Raw genomic sequence first — 27,760 nt, 5'->3', positions numbered from 1 at the left:
ACGCACACACTGTACAGTAAAACCTAACTGTCTTCAAACTGGTACAAACCCCTTCCAGTCCCTTTAAAACGACAATCTATCAGTCGGGCAGCATACTACAACATGCCACCAAGCTGCTTACTGGTGCAGCGTCTTCATCTTGGCGATAATGGCAGCACCCATGGCCTTGGTTCCCACCACAGCAGACTGGTCCTTCGTCAGGTCACCCGTGCGCACGCCGTCCAGTAGCACCTGCTCCACGGCCTTCTCAATAAGCTGCGCCTCAGCCTCCATCTGGAACGAGTACCGCAGCAGAAGAGCGGCTGAGAGAATCTGCGCGATCGGGTTGGCGAAATCCTTGCCAGCGATGTCGGGCGCCGATCCGCCGATAGGCTCAAACAGATGCACCTTGTTGCCCAGACTGGCCGAGGGCATGAGCCCCAGCGAGCCCGGCAGCACCGAAGCAGCATCCGACAGAATGTCGCCGAACATGTTGCCCGTCACGATCACATCGAACTGCGATGGGTTGCGGATGAGCTGCATCACGGCGTTGTCAATGTACCTATGGCAACAACCCTCCCACTCAGTATTCCACTCTTACACAGTACCAGCCACCTCTGCTGTACGTACATGAAGTCGAACTGCACCTCCGGGTAGTCCTTCGCCACGTCCTTGGCGACCTTGCGCCACAGACGACTGCAGTCCAGCACGTTGGCCTTGTCCACCACGGTGAGTCTCTTAGAACGCTGCATCATAAAACAAAACAAAAACATCAGCCCCGTCCTCATAGTAAACATCTCAGCTAGAACGTACGTTCATGGCCGTCTCAAAGGCGAACTTCATAGGCTTGGCAATCTGTCACCAGTGCAACAGTGTAAGCATCTCAACGCAGCAAGGGTTCAACTAGCAGCCACGCACCTCCGCCTCCGTGTACTTCATCACGTCCGTGGCCGTGTCGCCGTTCGTCTCGTGCTCTCCGAAGTAGATGCCCGACACGAGCTCACGCACGATGACCATATCCACACCGTTGGCGATGACGCTGGGCTTGAGCGGCGACAGGTCCGGCAGCATGGAGTAGATCTTGGCCGGGCGGATGTTCACAGCCAGCTGGAAGTTCTTGCGCAGGCCCAGCAGACAGTTCTTCTCGGCGTCCTTCCACTTGGGGTCCTCCTGCGCGTCCGTGGGGCCGCCCACCGAGCCGAAGAGCACGGCGTCCGAGGCCGCCACTGTGTCCACCGTGGACTGCGGCAGGTGGGTCTTATGAGCCGCGTAGGCCGCGCCGCCGCACAGCGCAGTGGTGAAGGAGAAGTCGTGTTGGAAGAGTGCACCCGCGGTCTGCAGAACTTGCACTGCCTGGTCGCACACCTCCGGGCCGATGCCGTCGCCCGGCAGCACCGCGATCTTGTACGTCTTGCCGCTCATTCTGGGAGAGTCTTGTGTTTGCTATCGGGTAAATTGGATTGTGCCGCCTCAAGGCCACGCACGTCCTCTGCCAGAAGTACCGTTTACAAGATATTGTAGTATATAGTAGTAATGGTTTGTACAAGCTTAGGATATCATGATGTGATATGATTGGACGAAATCGAACGAATGCGCAAACACTTGGGGTGTTTAACACCAGAACAGATGTAGCCATTTGAGGGAAGTGAATGGCTACCTTGTTGAAAATGGAAAGGTTTGTGCTGCGTGGGGACGCCGCGGCGGCGTTGGCGGCTTCACTGGCGGATGTGGCACCGCCTGCGTCACAAAAGAAGCGGAAGCGACAGACGACCATCCACCACGGAGACAAGGTGGTGGCCCAGGAGCACGTGCAGTACCTGAAAGAGGAGCTGGACGACGCCAAGACCAGCGCAAACATGCTCGTGGTGTTGGAGGCGTTGGAGCAGCTCTTCGTGTCGCTCGAGATGCTGGAGAAGACGCGCATCGGCGCTGCACTCACGAGACTCTCGCGCCGAGCGGAGTCAACTGAGGTGCAGGAGAGAGCCACGAAGCTGCTCAAGGTGTGGAAGTCCCGGGCCAAAACGGCCATGCGCCGCCGAGCCAGAAGAGTTGAGACCTACGGACGCAACTACGCCGAGTGAAGCTGCCGCGCTTTATCATTTATGTAGCTCAGGTGAAGAGCTCTTTTTTCTCTATTTCTTTGCATCTTTTAGTGCACTTCTACAGTCTTGTCGTAGTACTAAACGTCTTGGGAGATGCGGCGAGAGCTGGAGGCTGTGCGCGCGCGTTGAGCAGACAGAGTCATGTCGGCGCGAGCTAGGTACCCCAGGAAGCCAAAGTACAAGCAACAGGTGCCTCCTAGCGCGACAAGCCCGACAGCACCGAGAGCGAGCCCTTCGAGGTTCGTGAAGATCAGGTACAGGTTGATGACGCACACGAGGCCGCCTAGCATCCAGCCAGCCACAACTGTTGCTTTGCTGTTTGCAAAGTCGCCCATGATCGCAGGTGAGCTCGTGAAAATGAGCACGGGAAGCAGTGCGAAAGGAAGCTGGATCGACTGCAGTACATTGAGCAACTCGTCCATATGGTCGCTGTCCGCCGGGTTTTGCTGGCTCAGGATGGCCACTGTCATCGCAGGGACGAGCGACACGCATCGTGTTAGTGCCACACGCTTCCACGGCGAGATGTGAAGCTGCAGAAATCCCTCCATGACGAATTGACCTGCGTACGTTCCCGTCATGGTAGAGCTTTGGCCTGCTGCCAAAAGGCCGACAGCCCAAATGATGTCTGCGTACTGACCGAGCATTCCACTTAGCGCCACACCAGCTTGGGATAGGCCGATCTCCTGACACATGCCCTCGCCGCCGCTAGCGAGTTGGCAGTGGCCGTAGGTTTCGCCATCAGCAATCGCTCCAGGCACACAAGCTGTGTTGACTCCAGTCGAGTCATAGGAGCTCGTGCAGTCTGGTGAGAAGAAACCCTTCGCGAAAACTGCCAGCACTGCCAGGTTAATCAGAAACGACACGAACAACGCGAAGCCTGACTCGATCGCAAAGTATTTGTTGGCCTCGCGCACTTTGCGCCCATCATGCCGGTTCACTTGCCTCGTCTGGACGAGCGCCGAATGCAAGAAGATGTTGTGCGGCATGATCACCGCGCCAAGAATCCCCACAGCCTGCGTCACGGCGTAGCGATCCACTCGAGGCACAAAGCCACTCACGACATCCTCAGACGCAACCTCTCCGCGCACCAAATTGGCGCAGAAGCATACCAGCATCACCCCAATCAGCACCACGAAGAACGCCTCCAGCTTCCGGATGCCATAACGGTGCAGCAGCAAGAACGTGAACGTGTCGAAGCCCGTGATCAGGCATCCGACCCACAGCGGGAAGCCAAACAGAACCTGGAAGGCAATGGACGACCCGAGCACCTCCTGCACGTCACTGGCCACAATTGCAATCTCCGTCATGATCCACAGCGTTAACGACGCCCAGCGCGGATACACCGCCGTGCACATCTCGGCCAAGTTCTTCCCCGTGACCACCCCGAGCCGTGCAGCCAGCACCTGCAGGAAGAATCCCATGGCCGTCGCTCCAAACAGCACCCACGTCAACTGGTAGCCGGCATAAGCTCCCGCTTGAAGGTCACTCTCCAGGTTGCCGGGGTCCACGTACGCGATGCTCATGAGCCAGCCCGGCCCTGCATACGCCCACAGCGTCCGCCAGCTGCAGCCAAACGCCTGTGAGTCTCATTGCAACCAACTATTCAACCAATTGCATATGTATACCTGAAGCCGCGTGTCGTGGGCTCCTCGTCCGGGGCCTGAATCTCCCCCACCGACAGAGCGATGGCCTTGTCCACTGCGTCGTAAGTGGCCACGTCCTCCACGTCGTCCCCCAGCAGCAGATCCAGCTCCGATGCCCGCGTCTGGGGCATCCCCGGGCTCGTCGCAGCGGGGCTCATGGTGCAAGTGTCTGCAACGTACGTCTCTAGCAAGTGCTGAGACATGGCAACGTGTCGTCGGGCGGTTATTGGGAACTTGTAAAGTTTAAATTGTATTGTAAATTTGTGGTCCAGCTAGGTGCGACCCACAGTTAAGTGCGACCTCGATTAGGTGCGATCGAAAAATGCCCGTTTCCCGGCGCCAACTTCTTCCTCGGGCGAGAGTTAAGGCTAACTGCTGGTATAATCCCAACACGTCTCTTCGCAAGCAAGTGCACGAGGTGTGCAGCAAGTATAAGTAGCGAGAGCAGGACTACTTTTGCCTGATGACAGAGCACTAAACGAGAAAGGCTACAGGAGTGGCATATGGGCAGGAGTAGTTGATGCCAAGGCTGAGGTAACATTCCCCGACTTCACTCCGCCCAAGGAAAAGAACCCATCGTCGCGGTCGAGCGAGCACCCGGAGGAGCAAATACCTTTTTCCGACTTATGTACTGACGCATACAGTGGATGCGTTTTTGCATGGCGATACTCTTTACTTCAAAGCGCTGGTTGTTTTGGGCGAGGAAGAGCGTCTTCCGTTGGAATGGAACGCACTTGGTGTCGATGGGTCGCCCTCTTTGGAAAAGCTTCATTGACGAAGATACGGCATTGTCCGTGCAGCAGAAAGCTGTGTTGGACCTTGCGGCGTCCAAACTGTTGCTGGGCCAGCCGATTCGGGATGGAAAGAGTTACAGCGAATGCACGATGTACGGCGTCGCACCGCTATTATGCCGACTCGGATTGCGACCACATTCGAGCTCGGCTCTGTCAACACAGGTCGTGGCAGCTTTCATGGGTGTGCTCAGCTACGTGGCCTTCGTAAATGACAATCATATCACCAGCTATCTATTGGAGCCTGTTCTTGCTTTCAACCAACTTCGTTGGAGAAATATCTTCCACCTCCTTGACGGTGCAGAACTACCCCGCAAAGACAACATTTTCCTTCGCCGTCGGCCCAGGCAGACCTTTGCCAGCAGCAGGAAAGTACGTGCTACGCGATATCGACGACGCGCTGTATGAGCATTTCTTGGAAACGCCCCCGCGGCCTGAGGAGGTCGAACAAGAAGAAGAAGAGCCCCTCAGCGGGGGACACAAAGTTATCACGTGTTAAGTAACCGCTACGATCACTTCATTCCACAACAGGAAAGCGATCACAGGGCCTGGATGGACAAATGGGAGAACTGGAAGATGGGATTTGGTCAATTCCAAGATCTAGACGAGGAGCCTACGGAGCCTACGTTGTGGCAATTGTTAGGTCGACGTGCCGCTGGAATGCTTCGTCGATCTCAAGCAGGTATCGACTTGCTGATCCCCATCTTCTCCGGGGAAGAGGCCTCGTTTGTCGTGCTTCAGGTGAAAAACCGAGAGAAGGATACCAGTGTCCCGTCCAGTTTTCTGCCCAAGCTGCTTCCTTCAATGGAACGAACCCACTTTCGACGACGTAGCCTCGGGATATCCTCTCAATCTACACCAGCTTGCGCGAAGAATCCACCGAGCTTGTGCCCGAGCAGATGTATATGGACACGACGACCAAGCCCTTGACCGAACGCCAAAGCGGCAAGCTTGAAGGTAAAAATGCAGTGGCAAAAAGTAAACCGCCGGGATACACGCTGTGCCTTAGAAGTACATGTCGGCAATGCCAGTCTTCCAAAGAGGCTGAAGAGTCAATCCCGTGGTCTTTCGTATCATCAGCAGCGTCGAATTGCTTGGAGCAAATGTGCAACTCGGCTTGGTGGGACGCAGAAGAACGGGTCCGAAGTGACCCCGATAAACCGTTTTGCCAAGCGAAGATACTTTCCCAGGAGGAGCTGTTGGAGGCTGTGAGGTGCACAATGATCATCAAGCGGCAAAACGACCGCAAGAAACGTAAACGCGGCTCCGAGGGCAAATGATGTAAAATTCTTGCCGCGCAGAAGGAAGAAATACGAACAATTGGTTTAAAAAATTCCAACGACCTCGTGATTGTGTAGTGCCAAGGATTGCCCAGTACTCAATTCAAGCGACACAAAAATGAATGAAGAAAGGTGTCATGATTTAGTTTTGAACACTACAGTGTTTTCCTCGGTACAGATAGGCCGAACACAAAATCATCTTACTCCAGTCGGAGTCTGCGCGAGTTCAACTTGTCGCTACCGAAGGCGTCGTTCCACCATGACTTGGCATTCTTCCAGAAACCCCATCCGCCACTGCTGGAACCACTTCCGCTTCCCTGTGTCGTTGGTGCCGTCGTTGGCGAGGGAGTATCACTGCTTCCCGAATCAGCAGTGTTGGCCTTGGTCGATACCGGGCTGGGCGACACCGTCTCCTTGGGCAGGAGGTCACTGCCGCTCAGCGACATCAAGCCGCTCAAGAAACTACTGTCACCGCTCGATTCCGAGGACGATGCTGCCGGCTTTTTCGTCTTCTTGGGGGTTGCTTCAGAAGAACTGCCAGACGTGCTGCCGAGCGAAGACAACAGAGCGTCCAAGTCCAGGCTCCCAGAGTCACTCGAATCCAACAGAGCGCTCCAGTCGATGCTTCCAGAAGTGCTGTCACTCGCATCCAGCAAGGCGCTCCAGTCAATGCTTCCAGACTCGCTGTCGCTCGAAAGCAAGCCACTCAAGTCGAGACTGCCAGAGTCACTGTCGCTCGAAAGCAAGCCACTCAAGTCGAGACTGCCAGAGTCGCTGTCGCTCGCTAGTAGCGAATCAGCACGGTCTTCGCTTGACCCTGACGCAGACGCAACCGTTGCCTTGGATTTGGTCTTGGTCGGCGCCTTCGTCGCTGCCTCAGAAGAACTACCGCTGCTTCCAGAGGCACTGGCACTCGACGAGTCCAAGTCGAGACTTCCGGAGTTGCTGTCGCTCGCAACGAGCATATCACTGCCGTATCCCCTCGATCCCGACGCAGACGCAACCGTTGCCTTCGTCTTGGTCTTGGTCGGAGCCTTCGTCGCTGCCTCAGAAGAACTACCGCTGCTTCCAGAGGCACTGGCACTCGACGAGTCCAAGTCGAGACTTCCGGAGTTGCTGTCGCTCGCAACGAGCATATCACTGCCGTATCCCCTCGATCCCGACGCAGACGCAACCGTTGCCTTCGTCTTGGTCTTGGTCGGAGCCTTCGTCGCTGCCTCAGAAGAACTACCGCTGCTTCCAGAGGCACTGGCACTCGACGAGTCCAAGTCGAGACTTCCGGAGTTGCTGTCGCTCGCAACGAGCATATCACTGCCGTATCCCCTCGATCCCGACGCAGACGCAACCGTTGCCTTCGTCTTGGTCTTGGTCGGAGCCTTCGTCGCTGCCTCAGAAGAACTACCGCTGCTTCCAGAGGCACTGGCACTCGACGAGTCCAAGTCGAGACTTCCGGAGTTGCTGTCGCTCGCAACGAGCATATCACTGCCGTATCCCCTCGATCCCGACGCAGACGCAACCGTTGCCTTCGTCTTGGTCTTGGTCGGAGCCTTCGTCGCTGCCTCAGAAGAACTACCGCTGCTTCCAGAGGCACTGGCACTCGACGAGTCCAAGTCGAGACTTCCGGAGTTGCTGTCGCTCGCAACGAGCATATCACTGCCGTATCCCCTCGATCCCGACGCAGACGCAACCGTTGCCTTCGTCTTGGTCTTGGTCGGAGCCTTCGTCGCTGCCTCAGAAGAACTACCACTGCTTCCAGAGGCACTGGCGCTCGAGGACAGCAGGGAGTCCAAGTCGAGGCTACTGGAAGTGCTGTCACTCGAAAGGAAAGCGCTCAAGTCGATGCTTCCCGAAGTGCTATCACTTGAAAGGAAAGCGCTCAAGTCAAAGCTGTCAGAAGTGCTGTCGCTCGAGTCCAACAAGGCGCTCAAGTCAAGACTGCCGGAATCGCTGTCACTCCCAAATAGCGAATCACTTGCATCTCCACTCGATCCTGAGGCCGGTGTTGCCGGTGCCTTTGTCGCCTTTAAAGCCTTCGGGGCCTTCGTTGCTACAGCATCAGAGGAGCTACCGCTGCTCACCGCCGGTGCCTTTGTCGACTTTGAAGCCTTCGAAGCCTTCGTTGCTACAGCATCGGTGGAGGAGCTACCGCTGCCCACTGCTGGTGCCTTTGTCGCCTTTGAAGCTTTAGAAGCCTTTGTTGCTACACCATCAGAGGAGCTGCCACTGCTCGTGGGGACTGTTTGCACCTGAGTGACGTCGTTTAATTCACTGCCGGCTCCGCTGGAGCCTGCCTTTTGCTTCGTAGCGCTGCGGGCTTCGGTGATGTCGCTGAAGGACAGCAATTCGCGGGCACCCTCACCAGTGGCGAGGTTGGCTTCGCTGCCTGAAAACAGGGCCACCGCAGCAGCCAAAACAACGTAACTCGGACGCATTCCTCTCGTTTATCGTGCGACTTACTCGATGGGGCGAAGGTTATGAAGTGATTTCAAAGAACTGCGAGCAGAGCAATCCGGACACAGCACAACAGATCTCGGGAAGCCTGCGTTGGAAACAGGAATTTTCGTAATCTTCAGATAGGCACTGAAAGACAGTTTAAAGTCGCTCACAAAAGCACTACCCGAATGGAAGAGCCAAGAAATCTTGAAAGGCAGATGCAGTGCGCCATCGTAATCCAGGAAGCAATGCGTTGGGGGGTCCTGACTTCAGTATTTTAATATTAAAATACATATTCACACAGGAAACGCTGCCGGTATGCCACTGGCGGCACGGGAACACGGGAACGGAAACCAACACATCCTGACATGCAAGCAAGCCGCTAAAACAGCCGAGATTACAAAAAGGATCAGTAGAAGCTCCACCAAAACGATAATCAAGTCTGACGATGAGCGCAAGTTCGAGCCGTGACGATCAAGGTCACAAGCAGGCCGCCAGTGGTGAATGCACTGCATGAACAGCTCCTAGGGATGTCGTTCTGTTCGTCTGGCAACAAATGACAGTGAACGAAACACGATGAAACGTGGGGGGGGGGGGGGGGGCGTGTTTGGGGCCCTTTTCGAACATGACGGCCGAACCACCTTGCCAGAAGTTTTGGACCAACATATTATGGATTGACGATACTGTATGAATGAACTCTATGTTGCCCCGACCGCTGTTACATTCGTGAACCACTTACGCACCTTGGGTTATGCCGTAGGGCCGCCACTTTTCGGGGATGCTGCCCAGACCCGCTTGGCCGACGAGTATGAATAACAGCAAGAAGCCGACATACAACCAGCAAATACCAATGAGCGTGACCAATCCCGCGACCAAGCATATGTATAGATTAATGACACACACGAGGCCATCCAGCAGCCAGACGCTAACTACCGCAATCCGGTTGTTCACAAAGTTGCCCATAATGGCAGGCAATTTTGTAAAGATGAAGGTGGGGGGCAACACGAACGACAATTGGATTGACTGCAGCACGAAGTTGCTCCAACGGCACATTCCACGGTGTCAATTGAAGTTGCTCCAACGGCACATTCCCATTGGTTGGTCTCTGTCTATAATCACAGCGTTTAACATAAAAACGACCAATCATAAATCGCTCTGTACTTGCACACCAATTTCATGCTCGTAAATTCTCAGCCAAGCAAAACTTTTGTGTAGCCATGTATGCTGGCGTGGACAAGTACGGCGGTGCGCTGGTTGGTGAAGGCCAGCCCGACGGCAGTTCCGACGCGAACGTTGCCGCTCCAAGCTCTGGATTGTCATTGGAGGAGGCGATCGAGACTGCCGCCGCGGAAGAGACTGTGGTGGTGGATGTTCCCTACTCGTACCTGGAGGACGAAGATGACCCGGATTCCGTGGTCTCGGGGGTCTCCAAAGTGCTCTTGTCCGCCCAATTGAACCCCGAGGCCGGCGGTCTCATGTGGGTGGAGCAGAGCAGTCCGCAAGAAGCCTACAAGAACGTGGTGGCCATGTCCCAGATGACCTCGATGCTGCGGGACAAGGACCGCAACGACTGCTACGAGCGGGGCCTCAAGCGAGCCATCACGAAATTCACACAGGAACAGGGACGCGCTCCATTGGTGCTGGACATCGGCACGGGGACGGGGTTGCTGTCCATGTTTGCAGCTACGCACGGGGCTGAGCACGTCTACGCGTGCGAGATGTTCGTGCCCATGGCTGAAATCGCAGAGCAAGTGACGCAAGCCAACCATCCCGACAAAATCACCGTGTTCAAGCTGCGATCGACGGACTTGAAGGTTGCACCGGAGAAAGAGGAGGAGAAGGACCCCAATGCAATGTACCACCTCCCACGACGTGCGGATATGCTCGTGTCGGAGCTGTTCGACTCAGTGTTGCTGGGCGAAGCGGTGCTGCCCACGATTCGCCATGCCATGCAGCACCTGCTGACACCCGATGCGGTTATTGTGCCGGAAAGAGCAACGGTGTTTGCCCAGATTGTCGAGAGCGAGCCGATTTACCACTTCAACAGCTTTGCCGTGCCGGAGGAGCGGCAGATAGAGGGGTCGACTGCTCCGCGAGCAGCAAAATTGGCGAGAAGTGGCACGGCGTGGGAGTGTGAAGGCGGCAAGCCGGCGCTGCCCGTGCATTTCCGTGCTTTGGAGAAGGACTCGAAAGTGTTGACGAAGGCCACGAAGGTGCTGGACTTTGACTTTACGAAGCCGACGACGGGGGCTGCGGAGTACCAAGAGACAGTGGTGGATGTAGTCGAGGCTGGAAAGGTGCAGGCTGTTCTCATGTGGTGGGAGGTGAGCTTTGACGATGAAAACAGTGTTGTGTACTCGACGAAACCTGGAGCGCAGAACTGGCAGGATCACTGGGTGCAGGTTGTCTTCCCGCTCGTGGAGAACATCCCCGCCCAGCTGAACGGGAAGCTTGTGCTGCGTGCGCACCATGATGACATCCGCGTTTGGTTCGACGTTGAACCCGCCCCGCTGGCGGATTCGCCGAAGAAGGCGAAGCGCACTGTGGTGAGTGAAAAGCCGCCATGCACCTGCGGAATGCACCTCATTTGCAATGCCGAGCGTATTTCCATGCTCACAGACGAAGCACGTCGCGAAGCCTACGCTGCGTCGGTCTCCTCTGCAGTCGCTGAGCTCACCAAGGATGATCCGCTGCGCTCCATTTCTTGTCTGGACATCAGCGATGGATCCCTGGGGGCGCTGCTGGCGGCGACACACAAAAAGGTTTCCAGTGTTACGTCTATCGAGTCCAAGGAGGTGTCAGCTCGGATTTTCGACCAGATTCTGACATACAACGACTCCAATGCAGAGGTGCTTAACAGCGGTGTCAAGGGCTTGCTACCTGAGCACCTCCAAGGTGAACCATCTAGCGTGGACCTGCTGGTTGGCGAGCCCTTCTACTACTCGATGCAAAACCTTCCGCTTTGGCAGGCATTCAACTTTTGGCTGCGACGTTCAGCTGTAGATGCTCTCTTGCACCCGAATGCTCGTGTGCTGCCTGCTCGCGCGCGTGTACTAGCCCAAGCCGTACGCTTCGAGCACCTGCACCAGTGCTTCGGCGCAGTGGGAAATGTATCGGGATATGACCACAGCTGCTTTGACCAGTTCCAGGATGAATACTACACCCGCAACTTCCCCTTCCCGGCGTACATGTATCCGTACGAACAAGCGTCGGAGGTAGTGGAGCTCGCGGCGATGGACTTCATGCTGACGGCTCACACGGTATCCACTAACGGCAATATTGAACTGACAGACGCCACTGCAAATGCAGTGGTCGTCTGGGTCGAGTATGTCTTGGATACTGCTGGCCAGCACGTGGTGGCGACGGGCCCTGCTGTACGATATGCGAAGCAACTGATTCGCTTCCTCCCTCCTGTATCGCCTGCAGCCTCTGGCGCGGCTCCAAAGCGTGTGGTTGCCACCAGCTTTTGCTTCGACTCCCTGGAAGGCACGATCGAACTGAACTTTGACATCAACTAGGCGGCAAAGAACGTATTCAACCAATATACACTACGGAGGTGGAAGAGTGGATTTTGAGTTTTTGGATGGAGTCATCACTCTTCGGCAAGTCGACCAGTACTTTTCTTCTTGATTTCGAAGACGCTTGCCTACGAGGTCTCGCTCGAAGATTTCAAGAGCTCAAAGCCTGACAAGACTGAGGCTTTGAGAACGTAACGATGTCGCGGTGAAATTGTCTGATAAAGTGGCGCAGATTGTGTCGACGAATTTATTGTATTGCTCATGATATCAAGAACCGCGCACTGCATGGTATAGAAAGCACCGAAGTGCTGATACCAGCTAGTACAGCCTAACGAGGGATTAGTTGCTGCCGCGCTGTCTGCCCGCAACTTCCAATAACAAAGTAAAGGTACACAGCTTTTCCAAGGGACAACATACTTTATTTGTCTTATACGAGGACAAGCGTAATCTTACGCGTGCAGCCCCATAGCGACAAGGGCCACCAGCTGCAATGCCACCAGTGATGCCCCTAGCGATTGTGCTGCGTTACTGCCAGAAGCAGACGAGTTGGACGCGGCGGTCTCTTCGTGGTCGTGGTCGTGGTCGTGGTCGTGATCGTGGTGGTCATGGTCATGGTCATGATCGCCCACAGTGGCGGCGCCGGCGGCTGAGCTGCTCGAGTTGCTGCTGCCAGCCGTAGAGCTGGCCGTCAGGTCGGCCGGATCCACACCGTCCCCGTGGCAGAACTCTTCGAGCTGGACGTAGTAGTCCAGGTCGGTGACCGGACCGAGACCAAGTTCAACATAGCACTCGCGCACCTCGTCCTCCACGAGCGAGTGGAGGGCCTCGTGGCAGGCTTCGCTGTCGCACTTGAGCTGCGAGACGTCCGCGACCGAGTCGCACGCATTTCTTGCTGCCGTCAGGAACTTGGCGGTGCACTCAGAAGAGTGCGAGTGTGAGTCTTGAGCCGCAGCAGAGGCAATGGCGACAAGCGCGATCGTGGCAGCGGTCAGGGCCTTCATGATAACTTTCGGGTCGAGGGCTTGGTGGCAAATTGAGAACTGGCGACTTGGACTCGCGCACACAAGTGCACTTGGTGCAATTACTGCAACGTTAGGTTGGTGGACACAACGAACAGCGAGAAGATTCAAGGGAGACTGACTTCGATTGCGATCATCTGTCTACCACCGCCGTCGGACAAGTTAATCAAGTTCAACGATCGCGTATTAATTAATCCCTACGTCGTCGGATAGCGCACCTGCCTGGTGGCCTGATACGTGGGCTAGTTACGCACTTCGTCGCCGTCGGCGAATGCCTTCGCCTCGGTGGTACATGTATCCACCACTTGCTCGAACAGCATGACCAGCCATTTCTCGGCTCGACTTCCAACCACGATGCCGTCGCAACTTCGTGTTCTCGGGGCGCTCTTGCTGGTTACGGTTGCAATCCTGTCGCCCACTGTGGCGCAGGAGGAATGCAGTGGCCACGGCCAACTCCACGGAAACCACTGCCATTGTGAGACTGGGTACGAGAGTGAGGGCGCCAAGTGTGTCGCCACGGCAGGATCCGCGGCTTCATGTCCCGCTGGCGGCATTTCGTGGGAGCTGTCGATGGCGATGGCTCTCGAGAACGGAACGTACACGATCTCTCTCGCGAACAACACGGAAAACATGGCGGTGTTTGTGTTGCCGATGGACGTCGCAGTGACTGCCAACGTTACGCTAGCAGACCTCGAGGCGTCCGTGGAGACGACAACGCTTCTGCTGGACGACGTAACACTGTCCCGCAACGTCGTCAAGGCGTCACGTGACATGGCTCCGACCGACCAAGTGCTGTACGTTGTGCAGCGTAACAACGCGGAGGAGCTCGCGGTACTACAAGCCGAGTGTGAGGCGAATAACAACACGTGGCACATCGATCACTGCGACGAGGCAGGAGCACACACACTTCGCCGTCTCGCAACGGAGCCCATGACTGTCAACTTGGTCGTCGATGAGGCCAGATACTACGCGTTCCACATGCAGCATAATGCTATCGAGGAGTTTGGCATGCAAGTGCTTGACACTGAAGGACAAGAGGTGGGAGTGGCATTGACGCTGGCGGGGGAAGCCGAGGCTGAGGAAGAGGCAACGTCCTCATCCAGGAAGGCGTCAGCGTCGGTGTGGCTCAAGACTATGGGAGCTGTGGCGATCGTCGCCGTCCTTTCGTTCGTCGGGATCCTCCTCATGGCTGTCCGTGTCCGGAAGATGTCAAAAATAATGGACGCTATGATCGCCCTCTCCGCCGGGGCGCTGTTTGGTGCTGCCTTCCTGCACGTTCTACCGGAATCCATCGAGTTCTACAGCGAGTACGGCCAAATGGATCTCACGTTGAGCATGATGTTCACGATTGGGTTCGTCGTCGCGATGGTCGTGGAGATGGCGCTGGAGCTCTGGGTCAGTCTCGTACAAGGCGAGTCTTCTCATGCTCATAGACACCTCCCAACCTCCGTGCGGCTTAGCTCGTCTACGAACGCTCTCGCCGATACTCCTGACAAGCAGTCGGGAACACCCGAGACTGGCAACTACATCGCTGATGACACCGCACTGCACAAGGTCCCGGGCGCATCAATGTTCAGCCTGAAAGTGGACTGGCGCGCCATCAAGCCCATGGCGTACATCATCTTGCTAGGCGACCTGTTCCACAACTTCGTGGACGGCGTGCTCATCGCCACGGCGTTCCTTGCGTGCGACGACTCGCTCGGTGTGTCGGTCACGGTCTCTGCTATTCTGCATGAGCTGCCGCAAGAATTCGCCGACTTCATCATTCTCGTCGACTCGGGGTTTACGCCGTTCCAGGCTGTACTATTTAACTTTCTCAGTGCGCTGACAGCTTTCATCGGGGCTACTGTGGTGCTCGCGGCCGTACCAGTCACGAACGAGACCATGGGGCTGCTACTCGCTGTCGGCTCGGTACGTTGACGACTCCTATTGTACTACACCTTTGCGCTAACTTCACTCGTTGTTTGGCAAACAGGGGACACTTGTGTATATCGCTGGTACGGATCTGCTACCCGGAGTTCTGCGCGTCAAGTCGGTTGGCCAGTTCGTGGCACACCTGCTCATGTTTGGAATCGGCATCGGCGCGCTGGCGCTTACTACATTGCACCATGTTCACTGCAACGCCGACTAAGCTTCAGCATAGTGCCGTACGTATGAAAAGTCAGAACACCTTACGTGAGAATTCAAAATGTGCCACCGACCACCGTTTGATTTGTTCTAAAGCCTGGTGTCACCGCACGAAATGCTCGCGTGTACCTACTCTTCAAGCTAAGGATTTTAGAGGTTATTTGCAGCGATTTCCAAGTGTACTTATGCAGGAGCTGCAGCCTGTTATTTTAGTGTGCATGAAGCAAATTGCTCGTAAGCAGCAACTTCTACGCGGCCAAGCACCCCCGCTACGGCTTGGATACTGTACCTAGAGCATGATTCCAGTGAATATTTTGACCAGAGTTTTCAACTTTACGCTTTGTCAAGATTGAGTGAGTTGAACACGTCGGGGAATTTTATTTGCTCCGCCACGTTTGCAGCAGACTATTCGTCACGTCATTAGCCCCCGTCACTGTTTAATTTCCGTAGGTCTTTGTCTACCTTTCAGCCAGAGCTATCATGCTGTTTAAATCTACGTAGGTGAACCGCTTTGTCAAGTTCTTATTTGTCACCTCCGTCGAGCTTCATCCTTCGAAAATGGCGTCCTCGGCTTTCCTTCCACCGTCAATGCTGGACACGAACGTTGTCGGTTGCCTTAAAAAACGATTGCCTGGAATGTATATATCATTGGCGTTGAGCCACCAGTAGAAAAATGGTTTAGCCTGATGCTATCACCACGCACACTTGGTTCAAAGTGTTTTTGTTAAACAGGTACACGCTGACACGCTGGTGGATACAATGAAGCTGAGATTCATGCACTGGAATGCCATCGAGGCCAGAGTGAATGGTAGTCTGGCATTCCTCGATTGCCCGAAACGTATTCTCAGCATTTCAGCACAAGTCCTTCGGCATTTTACTCGTTCACGGCAGCATTACAGAGTGCTAACTACTAGGGATAGTGCCCGCTTTGATCATTTTGTAGTACACGGTGTACACGCGCACAATTCCAGCGTCAGTTTTCGTAGGCAGCATTTTGGCGACCATTGTTGGCGTTCTCCACTGATGCACCCACTGACTGAACTGCGCTATCTGCAATTCTGTCGCCTGCTTTTTCGTATTCGGCATCCTCTTTGCAGCGTCAAGCATCCTCGCTACCGCTTCGTTCCCGTACGACGCAGTGAATGCCTTGACCATCATGGTTTGCTGACCGCGGGTGCTCTCACTGAGCATACCCAGATAGCCCACCCACGTCTGGAAAACTGGGTTGGAAAAGGCTCCTTGCACTCCTCCGGCGTCAAGTTTGAGCAGCTTGAAAACGTCGTCAGCCGATAGTTTCTTGCTCAGCCACTGTCGCAGCATGGTATTCTCCAGCCTCGAACTAAGGAGCCTCAAGTTTCTGATAGGGGGTTTTGCCGTAAGGAGCATTTTGGCCAAAGTGGCTGCACCGTAATGAGACTCCAGTTCGGAGACCGCAGTTGCTCTTGGGTTTTTGCCGGTTATTTTTTTATGTAGATCATCCATGTGCTGAGCTCGTAGCGTGTGAAAAGATCATTTTTCGCTGTGCCAAGGTTTAGCAGCTTGAAGATGTCCTGGATGGTTTTCCCCTCCAGCTTCCAAGTCTCCAGTTGATCTCTCGACAATCGTCGAGCCATCTTTTGCGTGCTTTGAGCATTCTTCGCCAGCTCCAGGGTCCTCGCCACGGCTACATCTCCGTACTTGTTCGTGAACATACCGATGACCGAAATCTTCTTTTTGGGGAACTTCTTGTTGTACAAGTCCACGTAGGTGAACCACGTGTTCAGGTTCAGGTTTTTGTTTTTGAGAGCCTTCTCCAGTCCACCGTCGAGCTTTAGCTTTGTGAAGATGCCGTCCGGGGTTTTTGTGTTCTTCTGAACCCAATAGCGTACCCGAACGCTATCGGTAACCTTTTGAGTTCCTCGCTTCAGTATGTCTGGAAGTGTGGCGCCAACCATGACCCTCTCTTCATGATCAAGCATCTCGTTGGTCCTAAGTTGCCTCCTGGCGGGAACGTCGGGGAGATTGAAGAGTAAATGATCCGCAGCGACCTTGATTGCCTTCGCATCCACAGTTGTCACGACAGCATTGACGCTCGCCAGCAAGGCGGAAGCCACTAGCAGTGAAATGAAGAGCAACCGCATGGTCAAGTGAATATTGGCAGTCGCCCTTGAAGCCTGCGAATTGTGAAATGAGACTAACCAAACGCGTGAACCACTTTGCCTGCCTGCATCCTCCCGGAGCAGCCATCTGCTCGCATTGCACACTGTATCCTTAATCATTGGAAGGTGACCCACGTGTTATCACACGTAAATTTCGCGAAGTCGACTCTACCCGAGTTCATCATTGGGCTCAGTTTTCTGTGCAAGTCGATCTCAAGATGACGAGTTCCAGCGAATCGATGTCGCTGACAGCACCACGTTGGCCTCAAGTTGTTGCCAACAATGCCTTTGCCACAGGCTGTGGCCCACAGCTGAGTTACAACGATGGCGACGAGAGGGTCTTGAGGATTTTGGTGTGGTATTAGTGGCCTTCTACTGTCCTATAGAAGCCTGAGGCCAGTTCTTATTTTCCCGCTCCCCGCCTCCCGGGAGATAATTCTGCATTGCTATTGGCTACAAGAAGAGAGCGACGTATTTGCAGCCGTACACGAATCTCCCGAGAGTCTCCTGCTCCCGTCATTATTTCACGTCGCCGGGAGCGGGACGAGTGGTGCTTGACAGGCCCCCACATGGAGGAGCTAGGACTTAGTGTGAACAACATACTTTCCCAGCTTGGTTCTTATTTTGGGACTTTGGGACGCCTCCCGCCCGGGACACCTCCCGAGAAAATAAGAACGGCCCTGAATGCCATTCGTCTTTGGGTATTGCTGGCCCTGTGCCTGCGGTGAAGAAGCTTCAATGGTTGTTTTTTTAAACGGTTGCTGGGGTTGTCGTTCCTCCTGTGCTCCGGCTGTTATAAATGATCGTTGTGTTCGTTTTTGCCATTTGCCGCTGTGTATGAGAGGCTTGAGGATTGTACTGCCGCACCGAAAAATGCTGAAGGCGGCTGGTATTAATATCATTTTTTTTGCATTTTACTAAGGTAATATATCCTGAATACATGCAGTAGCGGATCGCCAATTGACCAAACAGCCCTGCAGGGAGGGATTGATATCATAGTCAAACAATCGTGAGTCGCAGGGCTCCCGGTCCTATCAGGCGACAAATTTCCCATGTGATTCTTGGTATCATCGGATTCGAGCTTTAACCCCCACAGAGGGAACGACAAGTCTGAAATCCAGAGGCGACACGTGAATGCCGGCTATTGTTTGATGAACTTTCGTCCATGGGCCCCAGTGATTTGTACCATCACGCAACTACCGTATCCAAAAGAAATGGCTTCTGTAAATCGATTTCGTGCTCGGTAGACAAACATAGATTCTCTCTATCCAAAATCAATCGCACGCCCCACAACTAAGCCTTATTTTGTTCTGTCTTGGCTTTGCGCTCTTGGAGCTTGCGCAGGTACTGCTTGCGCTTGGCCTGCTCTTCCTTGTACTCTTGCGTTCGGCGCTGCTTAATAGCTTCAAGCTCCTCAAAAAGCGCTAGGGCCACATTTTCCTGCAGGTCCAGTGACCAAGCCTTGGTACGCGAGTGGGTAGTCAGCTGGTGCAAGATATCACGGTTCTCTTCGCGAGACAACGTGGTCACGATGCTGTGCAGGAATTCCCACAGATTCAAAGGTGCCTCATCGACGCCATCACTGCGAGGTAGATGTGCCATATCCACGATAGTCAGGAAAAAGGCCCCCAACTCTGTCTCCAGCTCTGTCGGCGTAGTCTGCTCTGGCTCTGGCATCGTTACTGACAGCAACGGCTTCTGGGTAAAAAACTGCTGCACGAGCTCGAGGAACTCCAGCGTCTCGACATCTTCGGGCTCCGTCTCGAACCCAAGCTTGCGTGCCACCTCCACGTTCTGCTTGACCTGCGCAGCAGCGTTGATCCGCGCCCGCAGACGGCTCACGAAGGTCCAGCGCGTAGCCGACTGGAACGGCGGACCACGCACAGACGCACCAGGCGCTAGCACGTCAACAGGCGGAAACACGCGGTTGCGTGCCAATGAAGACTCCAAGCCAACATAATCATCGACGAGAGACACCACGCGCTCCTGGAACTCGGACGGAATCTCCTGGCTGTCTGGGGCATCCACAAGCACTAGCGACGTAAGCGACGGGCCTTCCTCCTTCTTCGACGCACCCCTGAACTGAGCCGAGCGCTCCATGAGCACCGCGTGGGCGCTAAGGCTGATCTGAGCGGCACGCGGCAGACGCAGCACCTGCACCAGCCCCTCTACGACTGTCGTATGTGTGGCCAAGTCATCGTACACCACGACACTGCGCCGAGACTTGCCATTGTACATCAAAAACTCTGCAACCGCGCACCCTGTAAACGGCGCCAAGTACTGTAGCACGGGCGAGTCGCGGTCGCTCGCCGCAACAATCGTCGTGTGCTCGAGCGCCCCCGTGACTTTCAGTGCGTCCCGAATCTGATGAATCCTCGCCGTGCTCTTGCCAATGCACACATAAACTACCTGCGGCGGTAGTTCCTTCTTGGCTTTCGCGCTCGCCACTTGGTGGGCGATCACGTCTAGCGCCACGCGCGTCTTGCCCGAGTTCCTGGGACCCAAGACGCCGAAGCGGTGGCCGTGAGCCATGGGATGCAGACAGTCCACGGCCAACAAGCCCGTTTCAAAGGGCGAGCGCAGCGGCGCGCGTGTCATGAGCCCAGGCACGCTCTGCGCTCCCCACGTCACCTTGACCCTGTCACTAGCAGATTGCACATGCCCCTGCTCTTCTCCTAGCTGCACCGCTCGTCCCAGAGGGTCCACCACGGCGCCCGCAAAGGCCGTGACGCTGCCCGGAATCTCGAGCTGCTCGCGCACTAGCTGCACGTCCATCCCCTTGCTCACGGGCTGCGCTTGGCCATTGGCGCCCAGAAGCGCCACGTGCGCCACCTTCTTCTCCAAAAACAGCACCAAACCCTGGCACACAGATGTACCCAAGGCGTCCGAGACGTCCACGACGCTGCCGATAGTGGCGTGGCGCAGCCCCGAGACGCGCGCGAGGCCGTTCTGCACGCCCATGACGACTCCAAGCACAGGCAGTTCAGCCTGCACTCCTGAGAGCGTCTCCAGGGAGACATCTTCGCCTTCTTCATCCTCTGCGAGCTTCATAAAGTCGAGCAATTGCTGGGCCAGCGTCGCTTCCGAGTCGTCCGCGGCGTTGCGTCTCCCGCTGGCCAGAGCGGCGCTGGACGAGCGGAAACTGCGAGATGAAGTAGAGGAGACGCATGATGAGGAAGTGGGACGGGTGCGACCGGATGAAACGCGCACGAGAAGCCGCTGGCGCGCGCGCAACACGCGCGAGATACCTGTGCGACGAGCTGCTTGCATTGACTGCGTTGGTGATTGACACGAGGGGTGGAGGATCATTTCGGACTTTAGAGGGAAGTCAGTAAGCAGGGGGAGAAGAGGCACTATTGAATTTCATAATTTCGGAGTAAATTACATGTAGGTCACCAAGACCAACTCGTGGGGTTGCAGTTGGTCAATGCTCACGATGTTTCCATACTCTCCGACGTCAAGACAGGACAACGGGGTTTCAATCTACTACCCTTTCATCCGATGCGTGGGTTTGAGTGTTTGCCAAACCTCATTCACCCAAACTAGGTTGGCTTCGATGGCGCTTGACTCCTGTCGTTCACGATGCTGCGACTTTTCTTACTGTTATTTCTTTATAATTTCGACATGAGGTACATTAATATCATTTAGAGCTTTTTAACACCAACTAAGACTTTTCTTATGGGACCTAGACTTGTACAGCAATCAAAACAATCAAGCATTGCTAATATGTAGCAAGCAGTGCGGAAACCGTGCCACGGTCCGTGGAGTCAAACCTTTGCAAAAGATCTGGATTGGAAGGTGTTACTTTCCTGCAACGCGTGTTGTCGATGTGCATTGAAGACAACATCACCACATTATATGTTTTCTTTGGAGAGTGCATATAACTCGCGCAACATGGCGACTACGCACCCTTTTCGTGAAACCCAAACTGAACAGCTGAATGTGCACAGCCTCACTGCCTCATTTGGCACAACCCTAAACTAGTTGTTAATCTCCTCACTTCCTTCCTCCATACGTGTACTTCAGTGTATCGCACCCACAAATACTGGCCTGACCACTGTTATGCCTGTTGCTCCAATTATTATTTTTTTTGGGGGGGTGGGGGGGGGGGTTAAGAGGGCCATTGTTTATCTAAGAAACTATAGAGTCCGGTATCGCTGGAGGCTTTCGCGTATTGATAAATCTATGCTCCAATTTCCATGCCATCACTATCCAAAGATGGCCAACCTGCGTGCTGTTCGGGGGTGCATCGGAAGTTACAACAATTGAGCCGGTCTTATCATCCCCAGGGTTTCTGGGAAATCTGGCATCTTGAGATTAGACGCACAGAGACCGGAAGCAGCGGTTACGTGCATGGTTACTAGGCTGGTGGCCTGCACTCCATTGGTGGCCTGTACCCGGTCATCACCAGTCCTGATTGTTCTCGGATACCGATTCATTATTTGAAATTTGAAGTTGTGCACGTTTTCATTAGACAACAACATTTATTCGACAAACGAAAAGTATACTGTGGCGCTGTGCTGTACATGTATTGCAGGCGCCTGCACTACATGCAAGACTAGCCGAGCGCCGCCCGCGTTGCGGGCGGTGGGTGCATGGTTGGTTGGTGCCCGTTCGCTCGCTCATCCAGCTCGCTTCACTACTATTTTTACTATGACAGGGTTATGTTTTATATCAGTATATTTTACAGTAGACTTGTATCAAAACCCTAAGCCCGCTACAGCTCGCAAGCTTCGCCTTCGCTTGTCTACCATGCACTGTTTGGTCCTGGGTTTTCACCCGCGTGCTTCGCACACGGACTTCAAACCGCAGGCGTACTCGCTGCGCTCGTCTCACGTGGTTCCCGTGTGTACGAACCCTAAGCCCGCTACGGCTCGCAAGCTTCGCCTCCGCTTGTCTAGCATGCACTGCTTGGTCCTGGGTTTTCACCCGCGTGCTTCGCACACGGACTTCAAACCGCAGGCGTACTCGCTGCGCTCGTCTCACGTGGTTCCCGTGTGTACGAACCCTAAGTCCGCTACGGCTCGCAAGCTTCGCCTCCGCTTGTCTAGCATGCACTGCTTGGTCCTGGGTTTTCACCCGCGTGCTTCGCACACGGACTTCAAACCGCAGGCGTACTCGCTGCGCTCGTCTCACGTGGTTCCCGTGTGTACGAACCCTAAGTCCGCTACGGCTCGCAAGCTTCGCCTCCGCTTGTCTAGCATGCACTGCTTGGTCCTGGGTTTTCACCCGCGTGCTTCGCACACGGACTTCAAACCACAGGCGTACTCGCTGCGCTCGCCTCCTCAGTATGTGTCGCTGCCTACGCCCTCTCGAACAGCTGTCGGTACACTATGTTCGCCGTGTACACTCCGTCTTGTTCCTCCCGCTCTGGATACTCGACCAATGCCTTGAATCTCGACCTCGACGTAACCCTTGACATGGCCACATACAGCTGACCGTGGGAAAAGCAAGGAGTCGCCAAGTACAGTCCCAGGTACTGCACCGTTTGTCCCTGCGCCTTGTTGATCGTCATGGCAAAGGCAGTCTGGATAGGAAACTGCCTGCGTCTCAGTCAAAATGGGAAATCGCGGATGTCGCCATCGCTGATGAACACGATGCGCGGGATCAACACATGCTGGCCTTGCCTGTCGCCGGCCATGATAGTGGCGTGGATGACATGATCTTTGAGTTCGACGATTCGCAGGCGTGTTCCGTTGCACAACCCCAGGTCGGGATTTAAGTTCCGCATCATGATGATCGGCATCCCCTTCTTGAGTTTCAGCTTGTGGGGTGGGATGCCACTGATGTTCAGGGAGTTGAGCACCTCCTGCTCGAATAAGTTCCCGTCCTCGTCATCCTCCACTGAGTCCGTGGACACATATTCTCGAGCTGGTCCAGTCATGCGATCCGCTACGGCTTCGTTGATACGATGGACTATCGCGTTCGTGGTGGTGAGGATGGTGCGACTCGCAAAGTACTCGTCCGTTGCGACTTCCGAATTGTTGATGTCGGCGTACATCTCGTCGATCATGCGCCGCATACCTCGCGGAGTAGCTCCCGGTCGGATCTCCTCGTCCTCATCTGGATCACCGGCGGGGTTGTCGATGAGCATGTCACGTGGAATCTTCATGTAGTCATTTCCCAGATCATTGTGTACCTCGTGTCTCCCCTCTCCAACCTTCAGCAGGTACTCGGAAAACGCAGCCATTTCTGCAGCACTATCGGACGTGGCAGCCGTGCGAACACGCATGTTCTCTGTCAGACGCACCTTCTGGAAAAGTGGCCACAGTTCGGATGACTTCAGGCATGCGTCGATTGTCTCTGTCGCCGAGCCGCCCTTCACCACCGGGAGAATTTGCCTGGAATCTCTCTGAAACTCGACCACGTATGGGAATGAAAAGAAACGTTGTTGAAAGGCGGTTTATTTTGTCCAATCAGCAGCGATTTCATTCGGCTAGTTCCGATGTGGTGTAGTCCACTCTACGCATTATAATAGCCAATCGCGCAGAGGCTCCACTAAATAGCCAATGAGAGGGCTCGAATTATAGTATTGGCGAATGGGAGGGCCGCCTTCGCTGCGCTCGGCAGCTATTTATAGCCAACGGAAAGTCCGGATTTGCGTTACGCTCGAGGTGCGTACGGAATGACGGACAGACGGACGGACGGACGGACGGACGGACAGGTTACTCTGTTACTTGTAGGGGATAAAGCAAAGCAAAGTGCAAAATCTGGATAAGCATGTAAGCTATGGCTTCGCGATTAAGCGATGATTGCGCCGAGCGTTACTCTCCACCGTTGAATCCATCAGCTACTCGCTCCGCTCTCACTTCGCGATTCATCCACAGCCCCCACGCATCAAGCGCGCAAATCTATCATGCGGTTTGCCTTCGTCTTTCTGTTGGTGGCAACCACTTTGCTGGTGAGTATCGATGCTGTCTCCAGAAGTATGGGCTCGAAGGTGACAACACGTGGCTTCCCATCTGTGGCCCGTTCGCTCACCATTGACAAGAAAGCCCCCACAACAAGGTTGTTGAGATCTAATGATGACCAAGACAATGACGAGAGAGCCATTGTTGGCATCGGAGAGATGGCCAAACAAGCGACAAACGCACAACTGTTGAAGGCCACGGACAGTGTTCGCGTACGCTACTGGCTTCTGAAAGGGAAAACCGCAGACGCTATCTTCAAACGCTTGAAACTCGACAAAGGTGTGAATGACGTGCTAAAGAACAAGAAACTGTCAACTTGGTTCACCTACGTAAAGTTGTACAACAAGAAGCACCCCGACAAAAGAATAACGATAACGGAAATGCTGACCAAGACCTATGGAGACGAAGCTGTGGCGAAGATGCTTGAGATCGCAAAGGATGCTCCCGGTACGAATGGAGTGGCGAATAAATTGTTGAGAAAGATGAAGAGTACATGGCGGCGCGATAAGAAATGGCCGGACGATGTGTTTGACTTGCTCAACCTTGACAAGGCGGGGGTTAATCTTTTCTCAAGGCGGGAGTTCAACACGTGGGTCACCTATACTAGTTCCATGGCCATGACAGACCCTCGCGTCTCCGTTATTAACATACTGACACAACGACTCGGCGCCGACAAGTTGGCAAGGATCTTCGCCACAGCAAAGCCCCAAGACCCGGAATTGAAGGTTCTCGCAGTTAAGCTTCAGACTACGATGTTGAAAGAGTGGGAGCGGAAGGGACTACCTGTCGATGATGTTTTTGCGCTGCTAAAGCTTGATGACGGTTTGGAAAATGTATTTGCCAATCCGACATTAGAGATGTGGATGGGCTACGTGAACCTGCTTAGTGGCGGTAACAGCCAAACGCAACTAACCACAATGACCAAGACGCTCACTGCATCTTATGGCACAGAGGCCGTGGCGAGGATGCTAGAAGCAGCTAGGAAGATGGAGGGTACGAGCACGTTGGCGACGAACTTGCAGAGTGCACAATTTAATCTCTGGCGACATGAATGGAAAACTCCAGCAGTGATCTCTAACACATTCGACGCGAGTAATGAGGTGGACGCTGCAATTATACGTGCATACAGCGCGTTCTACAAATAGAATCTATGCAAATACTTTTCAGTTCCTCAGATAACATTTGAAGTGGAAAAAAAAATCTAACATGATCGCCATTGCTGTGAACACGACGAAGTACTGCCATGCAGCGCAGCGTGGTTAGGACAGCTGCGGGACGCAACACTTCACAGTAGAACGTCATCCATGCTGAGCTCTGAGTCACTCGAAGTAAGAGGAGCAAGGCCTTTTGCAGTTCCTTCTGTCACCTGCCAAGCTTGCTTTCGACTTCGTAGGAGAACAAGCGCTCGTTTTTCTGTTCGAGAAAATATTCTGTAGACGGTGGCAACAAGTGTTCCAGTCGAGACCTTTCAAATGTCAACCAGCAAGCTAGAGGCCCAAGCCACGAAGCTTGCCAGAAGCCACACAAACCGTTTGCTAATCATTCGTAAAAAATTATGGGCATCGTAAAAATACTGAGCATTCAATCAAGCAACCTTCACTCACACTCACCTTCAGAGTGACGGTAATGTCCTGTCAAAAAATCAATCACTTGTCAAAAATCCGTCGCCATGGCATTTGCGATGGCTTTAGACGCCGATCTGCAGACATCCCTCTCCAGTGGCGCGCTGCAGACGCTACTGCCGTCGCTCGACGACTTTTTGACGCGTGGAACGGCGCTGCAGTCACTCCGAGACGGCGACGAGGCCCAATCAAGAGCCAGAGCGCTCTCGACCGACGCGCGCGCCGTTTTCTCGCTCTTCCTGCGGCTGGCGGACGTCCCCGAGCTACTGCAGCAGGCGGCAGACGGCGGTCTCCTCCACGTGATGAGATTGGCCCCTTTCTGCCAGATCTACGCGCCCAAGAACGCGGCATCGGTGTCGAAGTTGCTGGAAGCTGTTGTCAAAAATGTGCCGGCGTTTACGACAACACTTGGTGTGTTACGGCAACTTTACATTCAGCAACTTAACGACCTACATGCTCGAGTACAGCAAGGGAAGAGGAACCAAGTGGTGGAGTTGATCCACGGCTGCTATGAGGTAGTACTGTCTGTGATGGGGATGGTGACGGCAACGTCGGTGGCGGACGTGCTGCTCCTGGACGGGAAGAACTTGGAGGCGGAGCTTATGTTGCAGGAACAGTCGCTGTTGTACGGCCTGGTGCAGTGCTACGAGGCGGACTTGCCGGCTCTGCAGAAGCAGTTGTCCACTTTCGACGACAAGGTGGCGCTCCAGAAGCAGCCGGTGATCGCAGAGACCCGCCAAGCATTTTTGACAGTGCTCGGTCGGGGTGTGGACGTCATTTTTGACAAGCAGAAGACAACTTCGACGGGGGAGGAGGTACTGGCTGGACTGCACGCTCTGAGCAATGGCTGTCTGGAAGACGACGCCGAACACGGGTCGTTCCTGAGTGACTTGTGGCACTTGTGCGAGTACAAGGACAAGGTGGCCGAGTTCTTTGATCAGTGTAAACTGGATCTCGAGAACTTTTCGTACCTGGACATGGTGATTGAGGAGCTCCCACGACGACGCATTCTTCCTACGATGCTGGTGGATGAACTGGCTGCAGAGACCAAGCCAAAAGTGGTGCTGTCGGCTGATGCAAAGGAGTGGGAGGCATCGGAAGATCAGGCTGCCGTGGAGGAGGCCAAGCCTACAGCTCCGCAAAATGACGACGTGGAGACAGTACTCGCCCCGATGGTGAATCAAGTGAGGGACTTCTTCCCAGATCTCGGAGAGGGCTACGTCGAGCTCTGTCTCCTCAGCTCGAATCTGCAAGTGGAGGCTGTGATCAACTTCCTGCTAGAAAGTAACCCGCCACCCGTGCTGCTCGACGCACCCCAGGATTTGAAGCGCTCGGATGTTGAATTCGGGCGGCTGGAGGCGCAGATCACCGGTAAGCCAGCACCAGCACCAAAGGTCGAGGAGTCGAAGAAACTGGACCCTAGTCGAGTATGGGTGGGCAAGAAATCGATGGAGAAGACGTACGATCCTCAAATTGCGAAGAAGGATCAGCAACTGGTAGAGAAGATGAAGCAGCTCGTTGAAATGTACGAAAAAGAAGACGAGGACGGGATGCTTCCGAGTAGCGAAGGCCGTTATGGTGGTGGAGATGATGGGGTGACTACGCTAGACGAGTACGACGACGACTACAACGACGAGTTTGATGATTTCGTGCCTTTCAGCATCCGCGATGGCGGTAGTGCAGATGATCAAGACGCGATCCGCGAGCAGAACCGCAGGATGCGCGTCAAGGAAGAGAAGGACGCATTCTGGGAAGGAATGAAGAACCGGAATCGCGATAACCCTGTGAATGCGGCTCAACATGACAAAGACGAAGAGGGGGAAGAAAAGGAAGAAAACCCTGGCGAACAAAAGTCATGGCGTTCTAACCCGACCGTTGGCCCTTCGCAGCAAGGTTCTTCTGGTCCTAATCACAAGTCTACCCGACGGAAAGACAAGAGGCAAGAACCTACCGAGAAGAAGCCAGACGAGGCACTGACGCCGCAGCAAATACAGCGCCAGCGAGCAAGGAAAGACAAGAACAAGGCCAAGGTAGCAAACCACAACCGGAAGGACCGTGCGATGAAGAAAATGGGCTGAGCATAGGTGTTGCAGAACCAAATAGCTCGTGAATAATCAAGCCGATGCCATTAAATTAGTGGCCCAAACAACGGCTGAATGGTTGTGGAGATGTGGGTCCCCTCGTGCAGTACCCCCAG

The 27,760-nt window shown here is 54.5% G+C and overlaps 11 protein-coding genes across 11 annotated transcripts; 5 read left to right on the top strand and 6 right to left on the bottom strand.

Moving 5' to 3' along the window:
• Positions 1–117: 117 nt before the first annotated feature.
• On the bottom strand, positions 118–1,401 carry KRP23_1618 (3-isopropylmalate dehydrogenase; the record flags this gene model as incomplete). Its single annotated transcript, XM_067886274.1, has 4 exons — positions 118–541; positions 610–725; positions 793–834; positions 898–1,401. The coding sequence occupies 4 exons, from the start codon at positions 1,399–1,401 to the stop codon at positions 118–120; spliced, it is 1,086 nt and encodes a 361-aa protein (XP_067748951.1).
• A 227-nt stretch (positions 1,402–1,628) lies between these two features.
• KRP23_1617 (uncharacterized protein) lies at positions 1,629–2,060 on the top strand (the record flags this gene model as incomplete). The annotated part of the gene is made up of 1 exon (XM_067886273.1): positions 1,629–2,060. The coding sequence occupies one exon, from the start codon at positions 1,629–1,631 to the stop codon at positions 2,058–2,060; it is 432 nt and encodes a 143-aa protein (XP_067748950.1).
• Positions 2,061–2,158: 98 nt separating this feature from the next.
• Positions 2,159–3,882, bottom strand: KRP23_1616 (Metal transporter nramp1-like protein; the record flags this gene model as incomplete). The annotated part of the gene is made up of 2 exons (XM_067886272.1): positions 2,159–3,644; positions 3,707–3,882. The coding sequence occupies 2 exons, from the start codon at positions 3,880–3,882 to the stop codon at positions 2,159–2,161; spliced, it is 1,662 nt and encodes a 553-aa protein (XP_067748949.1).
• A 2,113-nt stretch (positions 3,883–5,995) lies between these two features.
• Positions 5,996–8,227, bottom strand: KRP23_1615 (uncharacterized protein; the record flags this gene model as incomplete). Its single annotated transcript, XM_067886271.1, has 1 exon — positions 5,996–8,227. The coding sequence occupies one exon, from the start codon at positions 8,225–8,227 to the stop codon at positions 5,996–5,998; it is 2,232 nt and encodes a 743-aa protein (XP_067748948.1).
• A 1,218-nt stretch (positions 8,228–9,445) lies between these two features.
• Positions 9,446–11,746, top strand: KRP23_1614 (Protein arginine N-methyltransferase 7; the record flags this gene model as incomplete). The annotated part of the gene is made up of 1 exon (XM_067886270.1): positions 9,446–11,746. The coding sequence occupies one exon, from the start codon at positions 9,446–9,448 to the stop codon at positions 11,744–11,746; it is 2,301 nt and encodes a 766-aa protein (XP_067748947.1).
• Positions 11,747–12,195: 449 nt separating this feature from the next.
• Positions 12,196–12,747, bottom strand: KRP23_1613 (uncharacterized protein; the record flags this gene model as incomplete). Its single annotated transcript, XM_067886269.1, has 1 exon — positions 12,196–12,747. The coding sequence occupies one exon, from the start codon at positions 12,745–12,747 to the stop codon at positions 12,196–12,198; it is 552 nt and encodes a 183-aa protein (XP_067748946.1).
• Positions 12,748–13,119: 372 nt separating this feature from the next.
• On the top strand, positions 13,120–14,896 carry KRP23_1612 (Zinc transporter ZIP12; the record flags this gene model as incomplete). Its single annotated transcript, XM_067886268.1, has 2 exons — positions 13,120–14,676; positions 14,741–14,896. The coding sequence occupies 2 exons, from the start codon at positions 13,120–13,122 to the stop codon at positions 14,894–14,896; spliced, it is 1,713 nt and encodes a 570-aa protein (XP_067748945.1).
• A 1,453-nt stretch (positions 14,897–16,349) lies between these two features.
• On the bottom strand, positions 16,350–17,150 carry KRP23_1611 (RxLR effector protein; the record flags this gene model as incomplete). The annotated part of the gene is made up of 1 exon (XM_067896028.1): positions 16,350–17,150. One exon carries the CDS (start codon positions 17,148–17,150, stop codon positions 16,350–16,352), a length of 801 nt encoding a protein of 266 aa, XP_067748944.1.
• Positions 17,151–18,323: 1,173 nt separating this feature from the next.
• On the bottom strand, positions 18,324–20,300 carry KRP23_1610 (ATP synthase subunit alpha; the record flags this gene model as incomplete). Its single annotated transcript, XM_067886267.1, has 1 exon — positions 18,324–20,300. One exon carries the CDS (start codon positions 20,298–20,300, stop codon positions 18,324–18,326), a length of 1,977 nt encoding a protein of 658 aa, XP_067748943.1.
• Positions 20,301–23,886: 3,586 nt separating this feature from the next.
• KRP23_1609 (RxLR effector protein) lies at positions 23,887–25,086 on the top strand (the record flags this gene model as incomplete). The annotated part of the gene is made up of 1 exon (XM_067896027.1): positions 23,887–25,086. One exon carries the CDS (start codon positions 23,887–23,889, stop codon positions 25,084–25,086), a length of 1,200 nt encoding a protein of 399 aa, XP_067748942.1.
• A 524-nt stretch (positions 25,087–25,610) lies between these two features.
• On the top strand, positions 25,611–27,641 carry KRP23_1608 (uncharacterized protein; the record flags this gene model as incomplete). Its single annotated transcript, XM_067886265.1, has 1 exon — positions 25,611–27,641. The coding sequence occupies one exon, from the start codon at positions 25,611–25,613 to the stop codon at positions 27,639–27,641; it is 2,031 nt and encodes a 676-aa protein (XP_067748941.1).
• Positions 27,642–27,760: the final 119 nt, after the last annotated feature.

This window comes from Phytophthora ramorum (assembly GCF_020800215.1).
Source record: "Phytophthora ramorum isolate Pr-102 chromosome Unknown Phyram_PR-102_s0002, whole genome shotgun sequence".
NCBI lineage: Eukaryota > Oomycota > Peronosporomycetes > Peronosporales > Peronosporaceae > Phytophthora > Phytophthora ramorum.
The sequence above is the reverse complement of the archived record's forward strand: the minus strand, read 5'-3'. Positions and strand labels throughout refer to the sequence as shown.